At 39.4% G+C, this 27,200-nt stretch overlaps 1 protein-coding gene across 2 annotated transcripts in view; it reads left to right on the forward strand.

The window, feature by feature from the left end:
• Positions 1 to 24,583, forward strand: part of LOC141796526 (LHFPL tetraspan subfamily member 3 protein-like) — a 34,516-nt gene extending 9,933 nt beyond the window's left edge. Inside the window, exons 2-4 of one of the 2 annotated variants that reach the window (XM_074677701.1) lie at positions 16,833 to 17,069; positions 20,993 to 21,021; positions 23,189 to 24,583. In XM_074677701.1, the coding sequence (XP_074533802.1) occupies positions 16,833 to 17,069; positions 20,993 to 21,009 (254 nt within the window). In that variant the 3' untranslated portion in view covers positions 21,010 to 21,021; positions 23,189 to 24,583. The other variant, XM_074677702.1, reaches the window with a different exon arrangement.
• The last annotated feature ends 2,617 nt before the right edge of the window (positions 24,584 to 27,200 follow it).

Genomic DNA, 27,200 nt, shown 5'->3' on the forward strand with positions numbered 1-27,200 from the left:
GTTTTTGTTTTTTGTTTTAATTCAAATGTGCTGAACTTGTACAATTACTATTGTATTATGTACAAGATTAGTTTACAGATATGAAGAGGTTAAGGATAATCCACAATATTAAAAAAGTGACTTGCTCTTCTAGTTGTGTGTGTTGTGGTAGTTGTAGAATTGACCCGCAGTATGAAAATTGAATTTTAGGCTTTTGTCATATGAAGTCACACTGCCTACTTTTACCCAGTATACAGAAGTATTATCAAATTGTTGATCCTGCTTTTTTTCTTCCTCAAAAAAGTGTTTTCGAGGTACTTTTACTGGTACCAACCAAACTCCATCTGTAGTATTGAGTACTGATTCATGTAAAATCAAACTGTACCAGGTTTAGGTACTTTATTGCATCCTTTTGACTGTGAGAGAGTGAAATTGTAGGTGATTTTCCCACTGGACATAAACACAGCATTGCAAGGTTATATATTGAAGATTAAATATATTGAATTAAAAAAAAGGGATTTTATTGTTCAACAAATTGATAAAAATTGGTACCATTCAGTACCATTGAGTACCGTATTTCTGGGCATCTGTACCGTATCGTTTTAAGTGTGAAAGGTACCCGTCCCTACCTCCACATTCTTGTGACATGTCTGATCCATTCAACTGGTTAAAATCAGCTTTCGAGTCAAGTATTTTGTTTTAGTCTGAAATCAAACAAAGTGAGGGTAACGCTGAATTTTGAAACAAGTTTTGTAGTGATGAGACTTTCGGTGAGGGAACCAATTTAGCTTATTTTAACTGTTTGTTTTATTCACTGCATTTTAAAATCCACATGACGAATAAAGACACGTTCAGGCTCAATTTAGGATAAACACCAAGTCTTAAAAAAAGAACTTAAAACAAGGTTATATGTCTAACATCTGAATGTAAGAATTTAAATCTCGGCTCATGTCTAATAATTTGCAGTGTGCTGAGTAGTTTCATTTAATGACAAACTGTGGGAGGTTTTTAGAAGGAAGTGTTTCTAGCTTCACTTGGAAACTTTAATATATGTTTAGAAAATCACTTGAAAATATGAAAAGACAAAATTTAATCTGTTCCAGTTTGCTCTGAAGTCAGTTTTGCCCTGAAGCACTGTTAAACTTAAAATGGTGCTTGGAGGGAGAATTCATGAGATCTTGTATTTTATTTTCATTAAAGATTAATTTTCCTACTTTCCTGGAAAATGTTGTTTTAACTGTAACATCATTGGTTGGTGTTATGCTGCAGCCTGTCTCCATCTGTCCTAGCTGAAAACTCTTGGTCTAAGTGTTCAGTAAGAGAAAGATTTCTGTTTAAGCTGTGTCTGTTTGCCGTCATCATTCCCAGACGTGTGGCCCAGTCCGTATTTTTACCAAGAATTCAAAGGGCTCTTTTGATCCCCATTGCCCTTGCCGATCTTTATCCTCTGTGGAGGTACCGGCTGCATCTAAACCTGTTACATAAGCCCTCCACTCCTCTCTGACTCCCTCCTGCTCTGCTCACTGCGGTTTACGCTGCACTCCTCCCTCTTCTCCTCTCTTTCTACCTCTGCATCCACACCCCAGCTTTAACCTGGAGTGCTCCTTTTATTATGGAGGTACGTGTTTCACTCCTGTGTTAAGCTTTTATTACTTGAGTGTTGACACGATGATTTTATAGCACATTGTGCCCCTGCTGCTGCATGTCCTGAGGCGTTCACAGCCTGCTCCAACAACAACTTTAATCAATGTGTAATAATGAGGCAGAAAGCGTCTCACAGGATTGCATGTGTGGACATTAAGATTCAGAACGTGAACAATATCTGAATAAACACAGTTTGACCAAACAATGCACAATTAAGAGAAAAGGGATTTCAGAGATAAGATACTCAAAGTTAAATCCAAGGAGATTATGAGATTGTAATATTAATAACAAAGAGCCAGAAAAACTTGCTTAACATTCTCAGTGACGAAGATAGATAAAAAGATACATGAATATTTTATGAAACAATTGTATGGTATCTATTTTAGCTGGGCAGTTGTTCCCAAATGACAACACCAACCATGTTATCAAAGTTAGCTAGCTGAAAATTGATGACTAAGCTAGCTTTAGCTGGAGGAATGGCTGGATTAATGGACAAAAAGATTGACAGGGACATAGTTAGATGGACAGAATTCATTGGACTGTTTGTATGAACCTACACATAATATGAGGTGAAATAGGCTACCCCATTTAGCTACACAAACAAATTTACAAAGCTAAAATTAGCTTGCTAACAGTATCTGCTAGTTTATATGGGTTTCACTGATTTGAATGGTTGGTTTATTTATTTTTTGTGGATTTATACTGACACATTTTACTTTAGTAAAACGTATGTGCTTTTACTTTAGTCCAGTCACACAGAAAGATATCGGTAGCATGTTTATACCGAGATGGATCGATTAGCCTGATTTCATGAAAATACATGAACTGAGCACAAATCCTTAGCACAGAGTTCTGTGCCACTCTAATTTCAAAGCTCCAAATTACATGTACTGCACCACAGAAATAACCTCTACTGAAACTGAATGTCACCACATTTTTGTATTAAAAACACAATTTACAATTTCACTTTCCAGATGTGCTTTTGTCCAAAGTGGCGTACAACATTGAGCAGTTGGGGAGTATAGTACCTTACATAAGAGTACTCTGACAGTGCTCAGGAAATTATGTTTGCACCTCTCAGCTCAATTCACCCTATTGGTCCTTGCCAGGACTTGAACCAGCATCCCTCCGGTTGCTAACCCAAGTCCCTATGGGCTGAGTTACTGCAACCCTCTCTGGTTTAATAAGGTTTAGATATTGATTTATATTTCAGTGTTAGTACATATTAGTGCTGTAGTTTGAAAAATCAATGGGATTGGGATTCATTTTGCTGAGAATTAAAGAAACTTAAGTAATTTTTTGTATCCGTTTGTAAACACATTTGTTTCTGTTGTGAAAATGGCCTTTTTGGCCTTGGTATGAATGTGGTGTCTGGTACTGCCGGAGACAAGCTCAAGCAGACACTCCACGGACTGCAGATTTTATCACTTTCACATTGCCTCATATTCTTAGACCAGTTTGTTGGTTGGGTTTAACACCAAAAGTACGCTGGATGTGTCTTCGGTTCAGCTCTGCCGCGGACACCATACAGCTGGAGTCATGAGACCAAGGAGTTCCCTGGATTCCCACCCTAATGATATCGTCTGTTCATTCATGTCGGGCCGTAAAACCTTAAATCTTTTAACTCCTGGCCTGGCTGTGTCGGTTTGTTGTTATAGTCAAGCTAAATACGATCCAGTTTTGACACGATTTGTTTTATTTTGAAAGTCACAAGGCGTTTTTTGGGTGGTCTCCGTGCAGGGCTTCCTGTCCCGATCTGCCGTACGGGGAATTGGCACATCACAGCTCTGGCATCCTGCAAAAATGGGACTGTTATGCATCTGTATCTTGGCCCTAACTGGTAAAGCTAACGTTAGCTTAACACCAGCTTAGCTGCTTGGAAACTCAACAATTTTGAGTGGAAAAAGGTCTTTTCAAGGTTTTTGGTTAGGGATGATTTGGTTGGTGTTCATCATTCATAACTACCCCTGAGTTAAAAGCTACTGCTGATGTTACTAGCTATACTGCCAATACTTTCGCAGGTTTATTTTTTTGGGAGTGATTGCAGCCAGGTTACACATTAGTAGATTAAGAATTTCATAATTTTTAAAGGTTTAATCTGTAAAGTATTCTCAACTTTGAAGTCACTGTTTGATAAAAGCCATGAAAAGGATCACAGATTTATCTATTTATTAAAGTGACTGAACTGGATTGTAAGTGTTAGTGTGGAGATGTTTCATTCTTTAGTTGTCTGCTGTTACAGATTTTTTTTTTTTTTTTTTTTTTTTTTTTTTTTTTTAGTTTTAAGTCTTTGATTTATACATCAGACTCTTTCTGAAAGTTATGTCAAAATGATTTTTCAAGCTCTAAGTTGAGTTTTATTCCCTGTTGTGCGAAGAGTCAGGATGCTCCCTGCAGCTCACTGGGACACTACCGTACGTGACATGCAGAAGTGGGAACATTATCTGCAGCATAACAAAATGGTTGAATCTTTTTTCATGACTCATTCTCCTGGCACAGAGATGAATAGTCTAAACCAGCAATTTCTTGCTGGTTTAGATCCCTGAGATTGAATTGGTAGGTAAGCTGCGGGCGTTACGCGCTCATTGTGCAGAAAATTGCCGAAGATGTTGACGGTGCGGGAGACAGAGGATGCCTGGAAGCTTCCTGCTTCCCCTCGAGCAATCACCAAGTTTTGCCAGCAACTGAAGCAGAAATAGATTTGGACTGTGGACAGCTCATCTCGAGATGCGTGTTCCTCATTTTCCAAGGGAGATGGTTGGAATCGGTTTTAAAAGTTTCTCTTGCTCTACTTTCCCGTGAATCTCTGACACTTTGGAAACATTTTTTGGAAAACAGATTAAAACTTGTGTCCAGTGTGCTGTCTGGCTCTCCTGTCTAAGCTGTAAAAAAATGTGCAACTCAAACTCCTTTTATATGTCTCATTATTTTTCTCTCTCAGCCACATGCACTGACACATCAGAATAAATTTAACACTGCCCCAGCATTTATAACCATCTGTCTTTGCTCTCTTCCAACACTACAGGCTGACCATGAATCAGGCTCAAGTGTTGACTCATTTTTACACTTCATTTAGTTCCTCTTTACTGATCATTCACTTTTAATTGCCCCATTTATCTGAGTGTAATTATGGCATATCGTTGTCATGGTCTTCGGCCTTCCTTTGGCCCTCTTTTTGCTCATCTCTGAAGCCAGTAAGAAGTATTAATTTTCCTGATAGTTGTCCAGCATGAATGTCCCAACTTCATTAAGCCTGGACTGGCAATGAGGAAGATTTGATGATTAGTCTCATTTTTCACCCTGATTATTTGACTGCATACAGCTCACTGTAGGTGGAGCAGGAACCGTGCCATCACCAGAAGTAAGTGATTGGAAGTATAAGAGGAGCCTCCATGTATTAAAAAGGTCTGCATAGATTTCTGGTGCCAGACAGTAAGACTGAATTTCCACTGTGAGCCCACAGATACCACTGCAAAATGCAAATGACTGAGCACCAGAATAACTTGGAAGCCTGCAGAGAGTGGAGCATGCAGAGTTGAGGATCAAACCATGATGACAGGCTCCCTTGGTAGCAGAGCAAGATGAAAGAGTTCAGACTTTCACTGTCTCAAATTAGGAACTGAAATCCTTTTGGATTGTGGCAGATAATCATGTGCAATCCTGGAAAATACTAGCCTGGCATCACCCGACCTATTTACTAACTTAGATTATTCTGGAACCTCTCAGTGAGTTTGGAGTTAAGTTTCAAAGGGTGCAGACCAAGTACGCTTAAGATTCTGCCTACAGCAGATCTAAAAGTGGGACAAACTATGGTCAACATTTAGTTTATCTAACATTCTGACATATTCTTCATTCATATAAGTTTGTCATCACACAAAAAGACTTGGTCAGAAAGTATACTTTAATGCAACCACATTCTGGTTTTCCCTCTTCTAATTAAGTGAGAATAAGACGTTTGGTGATGTGTCAATCAAAGGTCTTACTATAAATGGCATATCTTTTAAGAAGGGTAAAAAAAAAATGTCTTTCCTTATGAGTTACTTGCATTGAGTATGTCATAGGTTTTCTGAAATAGCGCCTCGATTCAGATTTTTATTGACTAAAATTGCAACACATGCTCAGTCAGCCGTCAAAAGTACAAAAGAAACAACTTATTTATGTCTGTTAGATGAATGGAGGTCAGATTCAGGCAGAAAGTCTCAACTTCTATTTTTATTTTTGTAAGTTATTTGAGGTTGAGGCCACTTTCCCCTTTTACAGATTTGGCAACTGTAGAGACGCAGGAAATGTAGAGAGAGGGACGACCTGCAGCAATAGACAAAGCTGGGAATGAAACCAGCAATCGCTTCAATAAGGACTATAGACTTTGTATCTGGGGTGCCAAAAACTCACCTGAAGTTGGGAATCCACAATGATTTCACATTTTTGAACTAGCTTTAGTTAAGCTTACGTGCAGTTATTCATCTGAGATATAAAGAGATAAAATAAAGAGATAAAATAAATCTTCATCTGGTCCCAGGGACGTCATGATGGCAGCGTATCTCACTGTTTATCACATGGACTGAATCCTGCTGGTTGGTGCATTACTGAAAGTCAAAACTAAGCACATTATTTTGCTTTATTTCTTTCTTTTTTTTTTCCTTTTTTCTCTTTTTTTTTTTTTTAGAAAAAAAGGGTCTCAAAAGACTTCTTTAAGATAAATTCACTTGGCAAGTACAAAAAATGTTTTATATGAAGTGAGAACAAGTCAAAAGTAAAGCCTGGATTACTTGTAGAAATAAAAAAAAATACAAAAAGTTTTTTTTAAGAAACTAGATGTCAATTTTTCCTTTTCCATTGGCATCTATAAATATATATATTTATATATATATATATAATATATATATATATATATATATATATATATATATATATATATATATATATATATATATATATATATATATATATACTTATATATATACTTATATATATTTATATATATATATATATATATATATATATATATATATATATACATACATATATATATATATATATATATATACATATATATATATATATATATATATTATATATATATATATATATATATATATATATATATATATATATATACATATATATATATATATATATATATATATATATATATACATATATAAATAAACATCTTTTTTCAGATTGGTTGGGTAATTTTTAAAAATATTTTCCTACATATTTAATATACAAAAAAAATTTGAATTGAATACTTGTTTCATTTCTGAAGTGTTTAAACTCTTTAGACTTGAAATATACCCCCCCCCCCCCCCCCCCCCCAAAAAAAAAAAAAAAAAAAAAAAAATTAATAATAATAATAATTCAGCTTATAAAATATATATATTGACAGAGATATTCTAATGTTAGTAGTTCCAGTTCAGAAATACTGAAGAAAAATTGAACACTGAAAAATACTGGAGGATCACGTTTAAATGTTCCATAACAGCTTCGAAAATACATGTTTTTTACAACCAAGTTAAGACTTCAAGTGGTTTCATCCAGTGACGAGTACTTCACTGGGTGATTTTGTATGTTTCAGGCTGTTTAATTCACAAACACTGAATCACTATGACGCATGCCTGTGAGCAAGCACTGTTTTTGGAAACTCTTAGTTATCAGTGCATTAAAGTGCCCGCAGAGAACCCAACATCCAGTGTCTTTTTTTAGGACTCCCGAATAAAGCGCTGCACTTTGTAAGCTGTCAAACTGTAAAAATCTGCAGCAGCATTTGGTCCTTGAAACTTTTGGCTACAGCTGCTCCCACCTCTCTTTCCAGCACTGTGGCGTTTAGATGTGCCTGCTCATCTCAAGCCTCAGCGATGTGAGTCATCTGAGCACCCAGCCAGGCTGTCACACGGTGGCTCAGCACTGGCAACAGTCTCACTCTGCCTGGAGCTTTATACGCTGAGAACAGCAACGTGGACGACGAACATCAGAGACGGAGCGTGTCTTCGGGGGGCAGTAGATCACATTACTCACCAATGAAGGACAATCACAGGCTGGTGTTGTGTTTTATTTGGATGTTAGTAATAATGTTACTGTCTCCTTTTATCTCTCTGCTCCTGTGTTACAACCTGTAAGACACAGACTCTGCCCACACTCAGGTCACTGTTTCCCTGTGGGAGTGGATCATAAGCTGTTACATTAAAGCAAACTTAGCTCTGCATATTCATAGGAAGTCCCATAAGGAGGAACACTCACAGCATGTGTGCTGAATTCTTCTTCAAAGCTGGTTTTCAGTTTTCACCTCAAATGCCACTTTGCTTGCAGTGAGCTCATCACAAAAAGGCTGACAACTCCGCGAACACACTCTCTTATTCATCAGCACCAAGATGTGTCACAATGAGAAGTGACAAATGATGTGCAGTGCTTAAGCCACTGTGCATATTTTTACACAAAGAGGCGCATGTTCACCATGTTGGTGCATGTGTGCTGGGTGAGAGTGAGATGGAGCAGTGTGGGATGTGTGTATTCATAATTCAGCTTGTTAAAGCTGTTTAAATGAGGAGAGGAGAAAATGGGGTGCATAAAAGACGCTGCAGTTAGAATGTGGATCCTTTTTCATGGCAGCTTGGATGTGCTGCAGATGTGAAAGTGATGAAAGAGCAGGAAATACAAAGCATGGTGTGTTTCCACATGCCACCCACTTCAATCAGCGCCATGCTGACACACTGAAAACACAGCAGGACATGAAAAGGGCCGTAGTCCTTTAAACGCAGAGCTCGGTTTGTGTGATTAACTCGCTTGGTCTGCACAATAGATGCACAAATCCAATCAAGCTGCTGCTTTGAGGACACATTGGACCTGCAATCACCTGCAGTTTACACCAGTGACACAAAGGGATTATATTTGGGAATGGGATTTTTTCTGTATGATGGGATTAAGTTGTCTCTTTGGGGAAACGGGCCTTTTTGCTTCTGCCAAATCTTCTGCCATCGCAGTATCCTGTACCATCTGCATGTCTGCCCCAGAATCTGCCCCACCTACTGCCTCTTACATAAACCTCAGTCAGCCAACAAGCGTTTCTCAGTCCAGTTTTCCACTCCTATAATCCTAGTGTTTGCAGAGATAGAGAGCAGAGAGGTGTGTGTGCGTGTGTGTGCGTGTGTGTGCGTGTGTGTGTGTGTGTGTGTGTGTGTGTGTGTGTGTGTGTGTGTGTGTGTGTGTGTGTGTGTGTGTGAAAAAAGGAACACGTAAACGCTGAGAATAGCTCCGCCCAGAGGCTCTAGCATATGGTAGACAGAGCTCATGACGTTAGTGTGGTGCTGGGTACTTGCTGGCGGCCACACGCAGGACAACAACACCCTACGCAGGCTCTGTCTCTCACCTCCTCTCCTCTGTCTGTACCTCAGAACCTGTCTGTCCCTCCTCTCAGGAGACAGCGGGAGAGAGACGGGGAGAAGGGCAAAGCTGAAAGGGTCGAATAATGCCGTCAGTTGATATTCCGTCTCAGCTCCAACTGACAGCTGCATTCTGTCAGGTGTGCTGCTATTTCTGTAAGCAGCAAGCAGAGCACAGCGGTTCAGACTGCAGCAGGAGGTTTCGCTCCAATGCAGTGTGAGCTGGTGGAGCCAGCTTACAGAAAATTGGATCTTTCTGTAACACTTTACCTTAGACTCACACATTCAGCACATTCAGCATTCGGCAGCTTTCTCTGAACAGGTGTTTTATGTTAGAAATGTTTAATAATATCACAATTTTCTGTTTATAACCTACAGTGACCTTTTTTCTTTACTTACTTACTATTAAATTTTTTTCCTGTTTGTGTCTGATGGCCTGTTAAATTTGCAATAATTCCAAAGTGATACTAGTGAATCTTGTCATTTCAAGCTGTTAGCGATACCTATCTCACAGGTTAATGTTAATATCTGAGAAAATTATTACATTCTATGTAGGGATGCACCAATCCAACTTTTGTGGTTCAGATACAGATAGTGATACCGATACCTGAGCTTTGGTATCTACCTTTACCGATACCGATACGATACCAGTGTTGAATAATTACCTGCATGCCCTATTGTGGGATAAGACTGGTCATGTTTCGGGTAAAAGGCAAAAAGCAAGTATTTGGGACTAAAAAATATTTAAATGTTTACCAGAAAAAAAAGCTTTAGAATGTACACAAGTTCTTTTCAAATGTGAACTTTTATACCCTGTTGGCTGGTTATGCAGCAAAAAACAAAGCAAGTGCATCAGAGGCAACATTTCAAATCAAGTAGCAAAGAACGTTGGTTAAAAAAAAAACAAAAGAAACAAAACAGAGCTGTTTGCCTGGATCAGCAACAAGGATCTCTTCCCGACACCGATCCAGCTTTGAGGGGCACCAATACACGGACACCACCGATCAGTATCGGTGCATCCCTAGTTCGACGTAAATACTTTTACATTTTTATCAAACTGTAACTGGATGCTTCAGAAGTGGTTTAACTGTAAAGTCAAAACAGTGCCCTTTTAGGAGCCAAAATGTGAGCTTAAGTGCTTTCCTGGTTGGCAAAACACACTTATGTACCCTCTTCGGGGCCAAAAAGGCGCGTTTAAGTGCTCTTGAAAACATGCAGAACCTAAACCCCATTTCTACCAAGCCTTTCAGTTTGGTTCCTCTTGGAACAGCATGCATTTTACTGCGTGACCACTGACTAATCCTGGGACAAATCCTCAAATAGCCAAGATGAGCCGTCCCTCTTTTTGGGATCCTTCTGTTGGGGTGCCAAACCAATCTGTTCTCATAAGGTGGAGCTTCAACACTGCAGACCGTTGATTGGTCGAAAGATCCGTCACTTACCATGTGACAGCAGCTGTATTTCTCCAAGCAGCACACAGCCTTCTTTGAAACAAAGCTTGATAGTGCTTAATAACAAAGAGCCACATGCCAATCACAGAGAAGACAAATTCCTGGGTGTTTCCCCATATTTGCTCTTTGTTTTGCGTTTTTCTTCTTTGTTGGATTTATCAGCAGGGTACCCTGTGTTGCGCTGCTGTGGCGTCACGCTGTTATTTAACTGATGTGGCTGCCAGCATCCGGCTAACACACCAGGCTTAATCAAGCCAACCCATATCAAACCATACTGATCTTAACCAGACTGCTCGGTGGAAACGGGGCTTTAGTGCCCTCTTCAGTGGCGAGAGTGCGCGGTTTGTGCCTTTTTTTCTTTCTTTTTGCCCCTGCCCTTCAAAATGTCTGTGCATGCCACTGTTTAAGGTTATTTCTGGAGGCCTTTCTGCCTTAACTCAGAGATGATAGGACAGAGAAAAGAGGCTGCAGGCTGGATTTGAACACAGGCTGACCGCTCAAGCGCTAACCTCATCGGGAGTGTAAGCTAATCTCAAGGCCATGCCAACGTCTGGTGGTTTTGTTTTTATCTGTGTTGCCACTTTTTTACTTCTGCTTTCCAAAACTGAAAACCAACAAAGCCTGGTACAGCACACTGCAGAACAGATCGGTGGAGCAGTCGTACATCACGTTACCTTCAAATGCAGTGTGCACGTTGGAGGAGCAAACTCAACCTCACTTTTGTTTCACTTGACTTTGTAGCCTTGATAACTTCTCTTTGTGAAGAGCGGTTGAAGAGAGATGATATTGAAAGAGTTGAAAGCTTTCTTCTCTAGCTCTGAGATACGTCACTCAAACATTTAAATACATGCACTTACACTTTCACATGAGTGCAGCTGTAGTCAGAGGAAAGCAGCTTAAAGTGGGATTTTGCTAAAAGTCCAAACCTCCTTAAACAGAAGAATGTAAAGAAATAACGTTGTCAGCTGATTTTCCTTAAAGATAGTGATTAGGCCTTATAAAACTCTATTGTGTGGAATTAAACCGATGATTCATTATTATTTATGGCGCATCATCAATGGAGATAACGAAATGTGATGTAGGCCAGCTGATTCTGCTTTGAAAAGTTTCTCAGTCTAGTATTTTAGAAACATTTTATGTCTTTACATTTTGTGTCAAGCATTTTCGTTAGTGTGAAATTTATCTTTCACTCTTCTATATGTTTATAATAATATTTTAAAGCATGTGAAACTTTGTGATCCCATTTTTGCTTTGCTATGAGGCACACACACAGACTGTACCCTGTGAATTTGAACTAAGCTCCTCATTATGTAACAGGATGCAGTGATGGGCCTGCTGAATTGCGTTGTTTTGTGGTTATGGATTAGTTGTCACCAGGCTTACTGTGCATGGAGGGGACATGTGCTCCTCCTCAAACCACAAGCTGTTTCTGGGAAAGGAAGAGGCATATGTGGCACCCTCTGTTGGTACAATCCTCGCCAACACATTCCTCAGAGATGTGGATCTGCAGCGGCAGGCTTTAGGGGAGATGTTTCACTTGTGACTGTGACAGATATTTTACTGCACGTGTATCTCTTGTTCTCTTTTGGTCTCCCTTCCCCTGATAGTATCAGCTTTTGTCGGTGTACACTTCTTTCATTCGTCTTTCCCGCACTCTCAGTTTCTCTCTCCCTCCTCCTGAGTCTGAATTTAATATTCATGATGCCGCTGAATCGAGCCAGAGACGTGCAGGAGACACCCAGAAGGATCTGGAAAAGCTTTTGTTACCTTTGTAGTAAAAGCATCACGAGGGAGAGGGAAGAGTAATGTGTGGAAGATGTTGTTTGGTCCTTGGTGCCACTCCCTCTGTGAAGTGAGAGCTGTTACATAAACCCCTTCGACACGCATGGAATCCAAGCAGAACCGTTCTTTCTGTTTCCAAAGTGAGAGCGGTATTCAGGCCAGCGCGGATATGATTGCCCATTTCCCAAACGCAGGAAAACCCAGCGGATGCATGAACAGCTTCACCCTCAGGTCACCAGAAAACATGACAGCTGACTGATGAGTTCAGCTTCTCAGCACAGGTCAGGATGTGCTGCAGCTTTCAACATCCTGACGCTAAAATCAGTCTTTCTGTCATGTTCAGTAGAAGTTATTTTTGATTGTTTGACTCTATTTAATTTCCCTATTATCTCCGAATGACGAGAAATTATTTACAGTAAACACTGATCGAATGTCAATGGAGTGAGAATGTGTTACTGAATTCAGAAGTGATGAGCCCACAGAGAAATATCACTTGTATCTGTGACTCCTCTCTGCTTTACACTGCTTTTTAGTGAGCTTATCGCTTATCTGCGTGGTCCAGGATCATTGCTGTTCGTGTTCATTCTCATCGCTCTGTTAATGTTATCAGCAGCGTACAGAAAGGAACATGTTCAGCTAGCCTGTAATGGCAAACATCCAGGAGCAGTGAGAATCTAAAGCAGCCAATATTCCCGGAAAGTACCCGTGGAGATTAAACAGAGTAGAAAACTATGAACCCAAATTTATATTTTTTCTCTCATTAGTTTTTATGTAGCCTATTCAGTCATATTTTTCAAAAACTCTCACTCCAGCCTCTCACTGGAAACCTGAGGCTTAATCCAATGTTTTTATACAGTCACTGTTTTGAAATCAGGCTTAACAAGGTCTGAAGTCCTGGACGTATAGATGTGTGACATGTCTCTACCTCCATCTTTGCAAAACAGTGAAGCTGAACTCTCTAAAAGCGCCAACACTTAAAGCTAAGAAGTTTATGGAGTGAGAGTCTGCGCAGTGGGAATTGGCTGTTCAAGTGTTGAAGGCTTCTGCTGAATACAAATAAAGCAGATATACTATGCCTGGTTACATTATGTCACATTATATTAAGTCTCATTAAATTCTGCTTGTTACATTATGTCACTTTACATCAGCGGTACCCTGCTTTAAGAAACTTTTCAAAGATGTTTGTTTGTTGTCCATTTTGCTAGTTTGGTGGTTTGGCATCAGTCATAGACGGGTATGACACAGACAATCCGGTTATTTTTCAAAAATAAAAAACATAGTTCAAACTAAGATAATAAATCAAACAGAAATAATGGAAGAGCTTTAGAAAACAGCATGGGATCCGAGGCACTCCGATGAAATAAAATGCTTTATTGCATCAGGGACATGTTTACGTGTTTTGGCTCATCCAAGTTTTCATCAGGACATGATAAGCAACACGGAACAGGTATTAAAATGCCTAGGGATTGTGTCATGTGATTGTGACACGGGATGCTGTCACATGACATCAGAAAAGACATATTAAGACAAAACATGCGAGTAAAAAGTAAAACATGCCTGGCTGCACAGAGATTAAAAGTCTGCACCAAACACTGATAGACACAATACATTATAAAAAAGGAGAAAAAACTATTCCCTCATTGAGACCTGGGAAGGAAGTGGCTTTTAAAGTGTAAATCCAAAAGGTTTCACGTTGTAACAGACGTTTGAGTGCTGTGCCACTGACTACAGTTCTGCAGGACATACCAATCCAAATTCTCTCAAAATCATGGCTATTGAAGTAATTCCAAGATCTTTGAGGGGAGGGGACAGACTCGAATGTGTCAAAACGCGTAGACATGTCCAGGTTTTTATTTTATCGGAGTGCCTCGGATCGCATGCTATTTTCTAAAGCTCTCCCGTCCTTGAATCCTTAAAGAGCACCCGATCTAACCTTTGTATCACATGTTTTGACCCAGTGCAGCACTCACCTCTACCTTTTCTTCTGAAATGATGTAACATGAGTATCATTTTAATGAGTGGCCCGCCACCAATTGACCCACATATCGGTACTGGGCTGTGGCCCGGGGGTTGGGGAGCACTGCTTTACATCACATCAGGTTACTTTACATCTCATAACACCATCGGATTACATAACAAAACATTACTTTACATCACGTTACATTACGACACGTTATAATACATCTTACTAAATTCAGCTAGTTACATTGTGCCACTTCACATTACTTTGTGTTACTTTACACCTCATTACATTGCATCGGGTTACTCTGTCAAATTACATTGCATTAGTGAGCGTCACATTTATTTACGTCACATAACGTTAAATAACATCATGGTATGTTATGTCACATCAATTTACAATACATTCCATTATGTTATAAATCATGCTATACTTGGTCATTTTACATTAACATTACATCACATTACATTTATTAACCTTATGTCACTTAACATAAAATTTTGTTATGTGATGTTGCGTTACTTTACCTCATATTACTAACTCTTTCTTTGCCTAATATGGTTACTTTATGAACATTTGTGCGAAGTTTCATTAAAAAACTATGTTGTGTCATGTTAAGCTATATCAGAGCTGCCTCTCTTGGTTTCCCTTATGTTTTGCATCAAATAAGTAAAAAAAACTTAGAAGAAGAGTAGATATAAAGAAGGAACACTTGGGATGAAATAGGCCAAATAACATTAAACTACAAGAACATTTTTAAAAACATTTAAAAAACATGTTCTCATTTTAAAGGTCAACCAGTGTTCCAAATGTCAACATTGAGAAACTCTACACAGCTGCTAGTTGTGCCCAAAGGTTTTGGCTTCACTTTTAGGGAGCAGGTATGCCATCCATTGTCTGTATATACAGGTAGACCATATTTATGAGAACATCGAGGTAAATCTAGGACCTTTTCTTTTCTTCTGCAGCCACTCAGCAGCAAAGGTTGAAGTGTGTTTTGATTGACCAACACAGCAGAATCAGCCACAGTCAAACACTGCATCTGTCAGCACTTAGAGAGCTGTTAGCGGAGATGGAGAGACAGATAGTGATTCAGGTAGAAGTGGACCTGTTCACAGTCTACCCTCTCACTCATCATAATGTTTGTCAAGCCCTCAGTGACGCTCACTCAGGAGCTGAATCATCCACTGGAAGACGTTAGACAGACTGTGCTGCTCTGCTGTTTTAAAAGCTCTGTGGGCTGAGTGACTTTAGATCCTGTGAAGCTGCATCACAACCTGTCAGGGTCCTGCTTGAGTGAAAAAAGGAGCGTGGGCTTCATTCAGAGGCAAAAGGTACAAGTTGGATTCATTCATAAAAGCATCAAGCGTAGGCGTCTCTAACACTGATTAACTTGATGTTAGCTCTCACAGCTTTGAAGCAGTTCAAAGGCATATTTTCTTTGCCAAATCACTCTGAAATGTCTGCAACACAGTTCACTCCAGAACTCCTCCATCAGTCTGAATAAGCACCTGAGTCCTTGCTCTTTCAACCTCTGTGTGCACATGAATTTGTGATGACAGTAAGAGCCATGAGGTGGAGGCAGCCTGCTTTGTGAGGTATGCAGTTTGTCTGCTGCAGATATTACTCTGTAATCTTCCTCTCACTCACTGAAACCTCTCACTGAAACCTCCCTTCTCATCCTCCTGATATCTTCCAGCACTTCCACACACTGCAGCACTGTAGTGAAGCAAACTGCAGCATGTTTTAATGCGTATGAGTGGGCAGCCTGGGCATGCATTGAAGAAGAGGAGGATACTGTACTCAGACTTTGGAAAAGATGCAGATAAGACTGCAACACCTACAGTTATGTAGATTTGATACCTTTCATTAAAAAAAAGCAGAATTCATGATCATGAACACGCAGATTTCATTAATCTAACTCATGAGACAAACAAACAGCTTTCAGGGAGGAAAGCAAGTGTTTCAGGGATAAAGAAGTGGGAGGAATGTTGTATTATTGATGCGCGATGCTCTCTGAATAAATGTGCAGTCAGCTTCTTTTTTCCCAGGTCTACTACTGCTATGCTACAGCAGCAGCTCAGAGCAGAACTTCATCCAAATTAAAGATGAGAGAGATTTTTCCCCCTTGAGCAAAAGCTGAGAATGAGGAGTGCTTAGTTAATATCCAAAGAGGGAGAAAAATGAGCTTTGGTTCTTCTTTTGCTTTTCTGCCGCAGCGTCACCTCAGAGAAGAATTCCTTTTCAAGTAAAGATGAGAGAGATCAAAAATGAAGATGAGAGCAATTTTTCCCTTTGGGCAGGAGCTGGGAATGACATTAGAACTGTTTAAAATCTGAAAAAGAGAGGAGGGTTTAATTTCTGTAATAAAACAAGCAAACTATGTGAATGGTAGGAAATAAAAGGCTCATTTCAGGGAGGTTCAATATCAATAGCGCTGTTACAGCTTTGCTGCTGCAGCTGCATTTGGCTCTGGCTGCTGTCGAGGTCCTTCACTGCAGTTACTGCTCACCCTTTGGCAGTCGTTGAGTCTAGACACTTTCCCCACCTATAAGCAACTTGTTTAAAATGAATACAACAAACACAGTAATCCACATTCCTTCTAAATATCAAGTCCTGACTGTTTCCTGTCACCAGGTGTGTGTCTGGTGCTGGGCTGCATGATCTACCCGGATGGATGGGACAGCGAAGAGGTGCGGCGGATGTGCGGGGAGCAGACTGACAAGTACAGCCTGGGAGCGTGCTCAGTGCGCTGGGCCTACATCTTGGCGATTATGGGCATCCTGGACGCTCTCATCCTCTCCTTCCTGGCTTTCGTGCTGGGGAATCGGCAGGATGGACTCATGACAGAGGAGCTGCTGGCTGAGAGCAAGGGTGAGAATGTGCCATCTAGTCTGATAAAGATGTGAAATTTGGTTAATCCCCTTTGGGAATTTCATTCCTCTGTTGCTCACTTTAATGGAGGCCATGACTAAGGTCAGAGAAGCAAAGAGGAATTTAAATTATTTCTTTAGGCTCCGTCATAATCCAGAACAGCTGATGATCTTACTCACAATCCCTAATAATCATAGCATGATGTAGCTCTTCTCTTTATTTGGCCTTTCAATGATGAACAAATTGCTCTAAAGTTGTCGTCTTAACACATTTTTGCTACTGAGAACCACAAGACCATGAGCCTAAAGGAAATGAGACTCCTCACAGCTTGCTGTGGGTGTAGCCTTCTCCTTTATCACGACTTTGCACTGGCCTAAAATTAGAAAGTGTACACTCATTAAAGTAGCGATAAAACACTCTCTGGTCTGGCAAACACATTAAATGAGTTGAATTCATAAAAGGATCACATTGAGTGTGCCTAAAGCCAAAGTTGCTGATGTAACAAGCTTTTGATGCTGGCCTGGAAAAAAAAGAAAACTAAATTTAGGACGCTTCAAATAAAATTTGAACACAACCAGAAGGACAGCTTGTGAGTTTCATGTAGTTATCAACTAACATCAGTGAGCAGCATGTGCACTCATTTTACATCTAATAAGCCCCATCTGTTTTACTTTATAACACGTGTTTAAATAAATGCATGTAAGATAGAAATCTTTGTGGAAGAGGTACTAACCTCAAGTTTTGTTTCTTCAGAATATAACCTTTAAGTCTTTATGATAGTTTAATTTGGACAAACTGCTGCAAAATTGACAAGTACAAAAGTGACACTAAAGCCCTGTTTCCACCAAGCAGTCTGGTTTGTATCAATACAGTTGGGTGCGGGTTGGATCAACCCATGGATGCACCCTGTGGATATGGCGCAGGCTTTGAGCTTCCTTTCTAAGAGGTATAAGGCACCTGTCAGTCACATGAGCTGAGCTGAGTCTCCGATTAGATCAGGGGTGGCCAACCTGTGGCTCATAAGCTGCATGTGCCTTTTTGCCTTTTGTTTTGTGCAGCTCTTTAATCCACTCACAAAACTGATAAATTGATGCCAACGTTGGGATCAGTATTGATTAATACTTGGATGATGAGATTGATACGTTAGTGATACTTAAGTTTCAGTTTCTTTTCTCTACATGTGCTCCTCTCAGTCGCTTATGTGCCAGTAGATAGATAGATAGATAGATAGATAGATAGATAGATAGATAGATAGATAGATAGATAGATAGATAGATAGATAGATAGATAGATAGATAGATAGATAGATAGATAGATAGATAGATAGAACTTTCTCTTCTGCAGTAAAAACAGAAATTTGCCTTTCACAGGGCTCCAAGTACAAATTTAAACACACTTACAAACACAATAAACCTCCCTTTGAAAATTGGAAATGTATAGATTTTCATTTTATGTCAATTTGTTTGTGTGAGAGGAATTGTGTTTGTAGGACCACTTTTTTGTGGCTCTTTGTAGTACTACATTAATTTTTGTGGCTCTTGGTGCCTAACTGGTTGGCCACCCCTGGATTAGATAATCAGACAATCCAATGTTCAGTGTGTGCCAGTAGTGGAGTTAGCAATTCAGACCCAAGTCGTTTTTTGAACCAGGCTGTAAATTTGTTTTTTAATGCCACAAAAGTCTATTTTTTGGCTTAGTGTGCATGTGATTTCTGGTCTTTCTGCAGCCAGCCTCAAGCAGATTCTCAATGAACACATTTTTTAGCACTTCCACATAGGCGTAATTTTATTGAACCGGGTGTTACCTCTTGGTAAAGCCTGATCCTGTTTGTGTTTCCACAATAAACCGGGCCCCCTCTTGTAGACGGCATGTTAGCCAGATGCCAATCGCCGCGTCAGTTTCGCAATAATGTGATGCCATAGCAAGGCGACACAGTCTACCCAATGAAGAAGAAAAATGTGACACAGTATGGAAGACATCCAGCAATCCGTCTTCTTTGTGGCTTGCGGCTTTTTGTTACAAAGCACAATCAAGCCTTGTTTCAGAGAAGACTGTGTGCTGGGTTTGACGAATATTTTGACCAGTCAATGGACTGCAGTGTTGTAGTTCCACCTTCTGGGGGTCGGATCGGTATGTCTAGCACCCAAATGGAGGGGTCCCAAAAAGTTGGACGGTACAGTTCAGTCCTGGGATTAGTCAGGGAAAATGCTACAAAACGTGTGCCGCACCATGACGAACTGCTTGGTGGAAAGGGGTCTTAAGATATGAGGTGAGACACATTTGACAAAGTGCAGGTTTAGACTATGCACTCTGTGTTCATATTCTTAACAAATACCCAACATCAAGACAGGATAACATCCAGACCCATCTTACTGTCTGGGATTCAGGCAGCATTTAGCAAGTTACAGTTGCAAAGAAAAACTTCCTTAAACAGGCAGAAATGTCAAGCAAAACCAGACTAATGTAAAACAGTGGGATGGGATGGGAATGTAGAGAGATACAAATAATATCAGCCACATAAAATGAGCAGTATTTGCAGGAACTTCAAATTAATGATAATGGACTGATCTTAAAGGCACTGTGAGGACTTTATAAGTGATCTTGAAATAGTCCCACTTTTATGTATGTTTGTCATAATGTTCATTTCAACCCACATGCAGCAGTTTAACTGCAGTGGTCTGTTCAAACTTGAGAGTCTATCAATAAAGTTTACAAGTTACAGACACATCTTAGAGCACCGGCTGTGAGTAACACTAAACAGACTTGTTTTTTGAGTCTTCAAACCAAACAGATAGTCTGCTCACTTCCTGTACACTAAACTAAGATACATACTGACTTTACAAAGTTTGCTTGTTGTCACGTTTCAAACAATAGCCCTGCGTAAGTGCGAATAGACATGTTACCCTCGGTTGTCTTGAACAAAGAAAAGTAGTGTTAAAAAAAAAAAGACGATCCGATCTCCATTTTCTTCCAGAACAAATGCACGTCTTGGCAAGAGTCACGTCCTTATGACAGTGGGTGATGGTGCTCATGGGAAACGGAGTCTTTATCCTGGAAAAACACGACAGATTCCAGCCAAAGGTGTCACTGCAATCAACGCCAAATGGATAGTCCTCACAGCTCCTTTAATATTTATGTCAGTTTAAGCCAAGTAAGGGCACACAACTGCTTTTTTGTCCCCGATTTGAGTTTTCCTCCCCACTCTGCTCTGACTGTACAAAGATATGAGATTCCCCCTGATTTTAAATCTCCACTTTCCAAACCAGGACAGTCCATCCCTATGTATTATTTCTTTACTGCCTACACAGGGGTTCACTGTTAAAGGGTCCAGGTTCAGGCATGTTTCCTTGGGGGGAAATGGGATTTGTATGTCCTTGTCCTGTAGTTTGTAATGAAACCAGACAAGCATGGATGACCAATAACCCTTTCAGTAGAAGGTGGAAGAAAGAATAAGGATGAAAAAGGAAGTATACTCATTTTCGTATCCTTATGATGCTCCTCCATGGTGTAGTTCTCAGAGGAGGTGTGAGTAGTTTTTACAGCAACAGTGACCTTCAAATAACAGATTAGAGATAGCAGAGATGAGATGAAAGATGTTTGGACAGTTTCAAAGCTGAAAAACTCTGCATCAGATTATCCAGGTCAATAAGCAGCCTCACTCTGCAGGCCGATGATGTGCCTCTCCTCAGTATAGAGCTGAGAGCGCATCATTTATGAATAATTTACTCCAGCTTAACAGACTCTCAAGATTCAGCTCATTGCTGGCGCCATCTAGTGGTGGTAACCTGCAATACATCCAGTCATTGTGAAGGATGCTTGTGTTTGGCAATGTGTGAACACAGGAGTCTATTAATAGCATGACCTTGAAAATGCTGTTGTTGTGTTTCTTTTATTTTTTTTTCTCTGTGTTTCTGTTTTTGCAGAGGGAGGAAACGCCTAACCAAATATTTAGGTAAGGACAACAAATGAAGTTTAAATATCATGAGCATGTTGATTTAAAAGGGGAACATTATGTAAGCCATAATGCACGATGTGTTTGTTCTTTAATATGCATGCTTTGTGCAAGTATTAGCAGCTTTTTAATCTCTCTAAATCAAGACATCTCCTGACTGCCACAGAATAGGCCCTAGAGAAGACAGAGAAAAGAGGCAAAATAAATTTCACGCGACCTGTGAGAGCTTTTCCTTCACAGTTGGGGGCAAGGTCTTTGGTTTATCAGCTTATATCTAACAGACATGGGAATTAGGACAAGAGACCCCTTTCAATCACAGGCCAATACATCTCAGAAAAGAACCGCTTTTACGTTTACTACTATGGAAGCCCTAAAAGGTAATTGTTATATATATATTATATTCAGTTTTCTTGAGCTAACTTTATTTTAGTTGATCGCTAGGGATCTTGTTTTTTTTTTTTAACTTATCAAAAATCCTGTTTTTTAAAGATAATGGGAAATAAACAAACTAGACTAGACGTAAAAAGAAAAGAGTCTGCAGCATAGACTATATAATAAATGGGTGTAGTCAGAGTAATTATTCAATGAATGAAATCACCCCACCGTACAGTGTGCACAGATAGTGAAATAAGCGATTCAGACACAAGCCATTTTTTGAACCAGGCTGTAAAAAATGTTTTTTAACACGGTAAAATAAAAGTTTTTGGCTTGGTGTGTAAGTGGTTTTCTGGTCTTTCTGCAGCCAGCCTCAAGCAGAATCTCAAAGAACTGCAACTTTTAGCTCTTCTGCATAAGCTTCACGTTTTAAAAACTGTATGTTGCCCCTCAGTCTGTAGGAAACAAAGAAGTTCTACTAAAGTTAGCAGAGCTATCTGCCAAACCACACATGATACAAACAGTCATCTGAGCCTGTGGTGAAGCATTATAGCATCATGGTGGTGGCTGACGTAAATTCCACCTGTGGCTTGATGTGGTGGCTGTACTACATCTGTAACCAAACATATGACTGTTTTTTAGGCCAACAATAATTAAAACATCCATTACTTGTTCATCTGATGATGGTGTTTTGTCATGTAACACAGCAAAACTTTTTGTTTTCCTCTTCATATTACTTTATTTCAGTGGTTATAAATTGCATATTCTGAAAAACTGTTTCTTTACAATACATTTGAGCTTAACCTCTTAAGACCCAGCATCCACATTTCTGCCTCTCGGACCCATGATACTTCATTTTGTAAAACTTTGATTTAGTGGCCACACCAAGGGACACTGCCCACATCATCTTTTGGTGAAATCACAACATTACACCCATTTTAGTAAAAAAACAACAACATATTTATTTACAATTACACTACTAACAAACAAATAAGTGAGAACTCATAACACAAATAATCAAACTTCTTGTACAATGACTAATTTTAGTTATTTTACTTATTAGGTCTTCCTTATGCCACATAGCAAGGTGAATGAAAAATTGCACATTAGACAAAAGCTTGGGTCTTAAGAGGTTAAAAAAGACAATGACAGAAAGTCATTCAACCCAAACTCATTAAAAAATGACAAAATAATCTTTTGAAACTTTTAATTATTTATTATATAGTAATTATACAAGCCCTTGAAACAGAAACATCAGGAACAAGAAAACTGATATGATAGCTACTAAGGATGTGTATGATAAGTTTAATGGTTAACTTTTATCACCAGATGAACTAATTTTAGATGTTTTTTTATTATTGTTGGCCTAAAAAGGCAGTCAAATGTTGGGTTAAAGATGTAGTACAGCCACCACCACAACCCACAGATGGAATTTAGGTCGGCTACATGACCGTGATGCTACAATGCTTCACCACAGGCACAGATGACTGTGTGCATCTCGTGTGGTTTGGCAGTACTTTGATCTAGAAAATAAAGATGAAGTTGCATGGGGGCTGTGTGTGGTTAAACTGTCACATAACCTGAAGACCAGAGTAATGTGTGAACAGCACTTCAGCTCTACTAGCTTCAGCTGTACTTCATTGTTTATCAGCAGAATCTGTTTTCCCTTTATTCTAGTTTGTTTTCAGTTTTAACAGTAATTTGTCACTCCAAATTCAAAACACTCTTCGTAGCATGCCTGGTTACTTCTATCCAGAGTCTAATAAATTCTCTTTCCCTGTGTTTCTTCAAGGTTCCTAAACCCCATGTTGTCGTCTGTTGTCATGAAGTATCTGTCCCTCGACATGAGCGTAGAGGAGGGAGGCCTCCGTGCCTGTGAAGGAGAAAAATACTACAGAACCAGCCAGCCTGCCTTTCACATCTCCCTGCCCAAACCTCCTGGTGTAACCTCCCTTCAAGTCCAGCCATCCTGCTTGCATCCCTACATCACCTCCAGCACTTAGACGGAGCCCGCTGCGCTTCTATCCCTATGTGTCCACAGAGCTAACCCATGCACTTACATGTCATACACCACAACAGGGGCAGAGACTGTTATTCTATACTGAGAAGAATACGGACTCCCTACCTGAGAAGGAACAGGGTTAGCATTGTATACATGCAGTATGAGCACACACACACATACACACACACATACACACACACACACACACATGCACTCACATGCACAAACAACTCTTTCACACACAAAAACATACACATGCAGTACATTCAGACAAAAATGTCATCAATAAACTCTGTAATTACAAGTATTAAGCTATGTTAACACTTAGCCGTGTGTACCACCGTCAGAATGTGTGTCATGTATGTTTTATTTGTGAAAAGACAACATTTTAAGATTATATCGGCTTAATGTAAATCTATTGTGTTTCATATGTAACATTTGACAATGACATGAAAGTATTAGTTTCTTCTTTGTCCATACAGCCATTTGTTCCTCTTACTTTACAAGAAAAAATATATTTAACACTGTTTTATAAGAATATTATCATCCAGAAGAGAAAAAAAACTTGTATTTCAAAGTCTGTACAGTAAATATTAAAAACAGTCTAGAAATTTTATCTCAATCCATTCAATGCCCTGCTAGCTAACTTTGCACAGCGCTTCAGTTTGAGAAGAGATCAATATTTTATAGTCTGTGGTATCTATCTACACTGTGATGGGGGCTGTTAGGACTGTGCTGCAGGACTCGTAGCAGCTGCGTGAGTGTACATCCAAATGTGTGAGTGAGTGAGTTTCTGCACATATGTGAGTGTTGGTCTGAATGTGATGCCTGCATTAGTATGTTGGGCCAGTGAACAGATATGCCAGCCTCACACACAATCGTCCTGTTGTGTATTTAAATCAGTCCGTCTGTGTGTGTGTCTGTTTCTTTGACTTCTTTTCTCCCATTGATTTGTTGGGACTTACAGGGTAGCATGATGACACGTTGTGTTCACGATCGGTGTGACTGAGGAGGGAAGCTGAGGCAGTGGATCAGTATGGCCTGTCCCAGCCTCACCTGTGGATATGTTCCTGTGTAAGAAGATGTTCTATAGATACAAATACTTTAAAATATGGAGATTAACTCTGTTTAACTTAGAGCAATTAAAGAGATTCCTATAAGAATATATGAACACTTAATAAAGATTTTCACTGTACATGGCTGTTGGTGTGTTCATTTTTAGCTTAAGTGTAGTGTTGTTTAGCAAGAAGACAAAAGGATGGGACTACAGAATAGTGAAAGCTGGGAAATAATTTCTGGGGTACTGCTTGTCTGGGTTTTTGTATTTCACCGTTAGATTGCTTTTATTTTATTCTATTAATTTTTTTTTTCTTCTGTTTCACACTTTGTAAACCATTTGTAGGGTGCTATAAGAAGACAGTTACTGTTATAACTTAATGATTGAGGGGTTTTTTTTTTTTGGCTTATAAAATAACTTGTCCTTTTTACAAAGAGATAACTTTTATTTTGGGTGGAAACTGACTTAATTTGCTGATTTAAAGACTGAAAATCCTTAACAAGGGCTGTCAGGAGTTAGAATGGGGTCGAGCCAGACTGGATTGATTTACAGCATGTCCAAGTCTCTATGGCAACACCATGCTAGCTGATGAAGTTTAGAAGTTTGAAGACAGAGATCTAGTTTTTCTCTGCTTGAAAACAATTTCTTGTACCAATTTTGTAGCAGGGTACTGTGGCGCATCGGTTAGTGCAAGAAGGTCACCGGTTCGATTCCCAGCTTTATGTGTGGAATTAACATATTCTCCGTGTGCATGCGTGGGTTCTCACAGGGTTCTCTAGCTTCCTCCCCACAATCCAAAAGCATGCTCAATCCAAAAACATGCTCATCAGGTTACTTGAACACTCTTGGAAGTGTGTGTGTGAAACGTCTGTCTGTGTCAGTCCTGTGATTGGCTGGCGACCAGTCCTGGGTGTACCCCACCTCTCACCCAATGACAGCTGGGTTAGGCTGCAGCCACCCATGACCCCGAACAGGACAAGCAGTTCAGAAAATGAATGAGCCAAACTGTTAAACAGAAAAACAGCAGAAGAGCAAATGGGAGGGTAATATGGGGCAAGCTAAAGGCTAAAGGGGCTAAGCTGTTTGTGATAATGTTCATTCCAACCCACATGCAGCAGTTATTCTGCAGTGGTCCGTTCTCAATCAGTCAATCAATCAATCTTTATTTGTATAGCGCCAAATCATACAAACGTTATCACAAGACACTTTATAAAAACATTTACAGGTCTAGACCCATAAAAAATTTCTTCTCACAGCATTGGTCTACATATAGCTGCAGCTACTGACCATAGACTGTATAAAACTGACCTACAATACAAACTTACAATGTTTGCTTGTTGTCAAACTTCAAACAACAGCGCTACATTACTGTGCGGATAAATACCTTACCTCGTACTGTTGTACAGAGTAAAAAGTTGTCCTGAACAAAGAAAATTAGTACCATAACAAACACTACTTGGTTAAAAGTCACATCTTTACCACAGTGTGCATGCGACTTTGGGCCAGAAGGTGGAGAGGCAGTTCAGTTAAAAAGATCCTCCTCATAGCATCTTAAACTTTATCTCTAGAGAAACAGGCAATTTAGTATAGAACAGTATATAGATAATTAGATCAGCTATATTGTTACAGGTCAAAATATGGCATAAGGATGAGAGCGTAATTAGTTAAAGATCTATAACTATTCCCATTTTGCATTTTTTTTTCTCACTCAAAGCTGTGACAAAATCCTCTGGACACATACATTTCATTTGATTTTGATGCTAGTTGTGTTTTCCTTTATAGCACAGTTAAAAAAAATCTAAATAAGGCTGTCGTGTGACTTACCACAACCCTCATGCTTCAAGCAACAAAACCCGGACTCTTTGAGAGACAAAATGTCTAAGAGATTATGAAAGATTAACCTCTTACACCCATGTCACTATGGCTCTTTTTGATCCAAGTCACATGTCAAGACCACCACAGTGACAGGAATGTTGGTAGAGACACAGAAGGGACAATGCCAAAAATATAAACATCAGGGTTCTATTATTTACAATCAATGTTTTCAGTAAGTGGAAAAAAGTGGTAGGTTAAATTTATCTGTTATAACCTAGAAATGGTAAAATGGTTTCCTGTGATGAATTAACCCCCTCAGACCCTGCATCCATTTGTATGGACATGACGTATTTGTGGCTCTAGACCAATAAAACAAGTTGTGATTAAGCCATGTCAGCATTGCTGGTTGCTAATTGGATCTTGATTATCCAATCGAAATCGAGACATGACTTTAATAATGCTATGAAAGAGTGACAGACATCAGACAAGACATGGCCCAGCAACTGATGAGAGGGATGAGTGAGTGCCCACTTTCAACCAAAAATATGAATTTATATTCATGCTAGCCAAAAAATATTGCTCTCAGCATAATCTTTACTGTTACAAATGATAGAATTTTAAGTTATTTTGAATGTGACTCTTATTATAATTACTTAACAAGATTATTTTTTTTAAAGTTTGATGTCCATTAACATCAGGAATTGGGAGGTATTAACCAACACAAACATGTTTAGTGTCAGTATGCAAAGAAACAAAATATCTGCTTTTCAAAGGTTAAGTATGGCATCTTATGTTCATGAATGCTGAATATATTTTTTGTGCTCAATGTTCTTGTAGAGTATAAAGTCAAAGACTTCCTTGAACATCTTGTAAACGGAAAGTTATCTGAACTTAACTCCTTGAGTTCAGGAAACGGGGCAGATGAGACCA

Source organism: Halichoeres trimaculatus, unplaced genomic scaffold (assembly GCF_033239565.1).
Source record: "Halichoeres trimaculatus isolate MK-OKI-2021-1 unplaced genomic scaffold, fHalTri1.1 fHalTri1_scaffold_10, whole genome shotgun sequence".
Classification (NCBI taxonomy): Eukaryota; Metazoa; Chordata; class Actinopteri; order Labriformes; family Labridae; genus Halichoeres; species Halichoeres trimaculatus.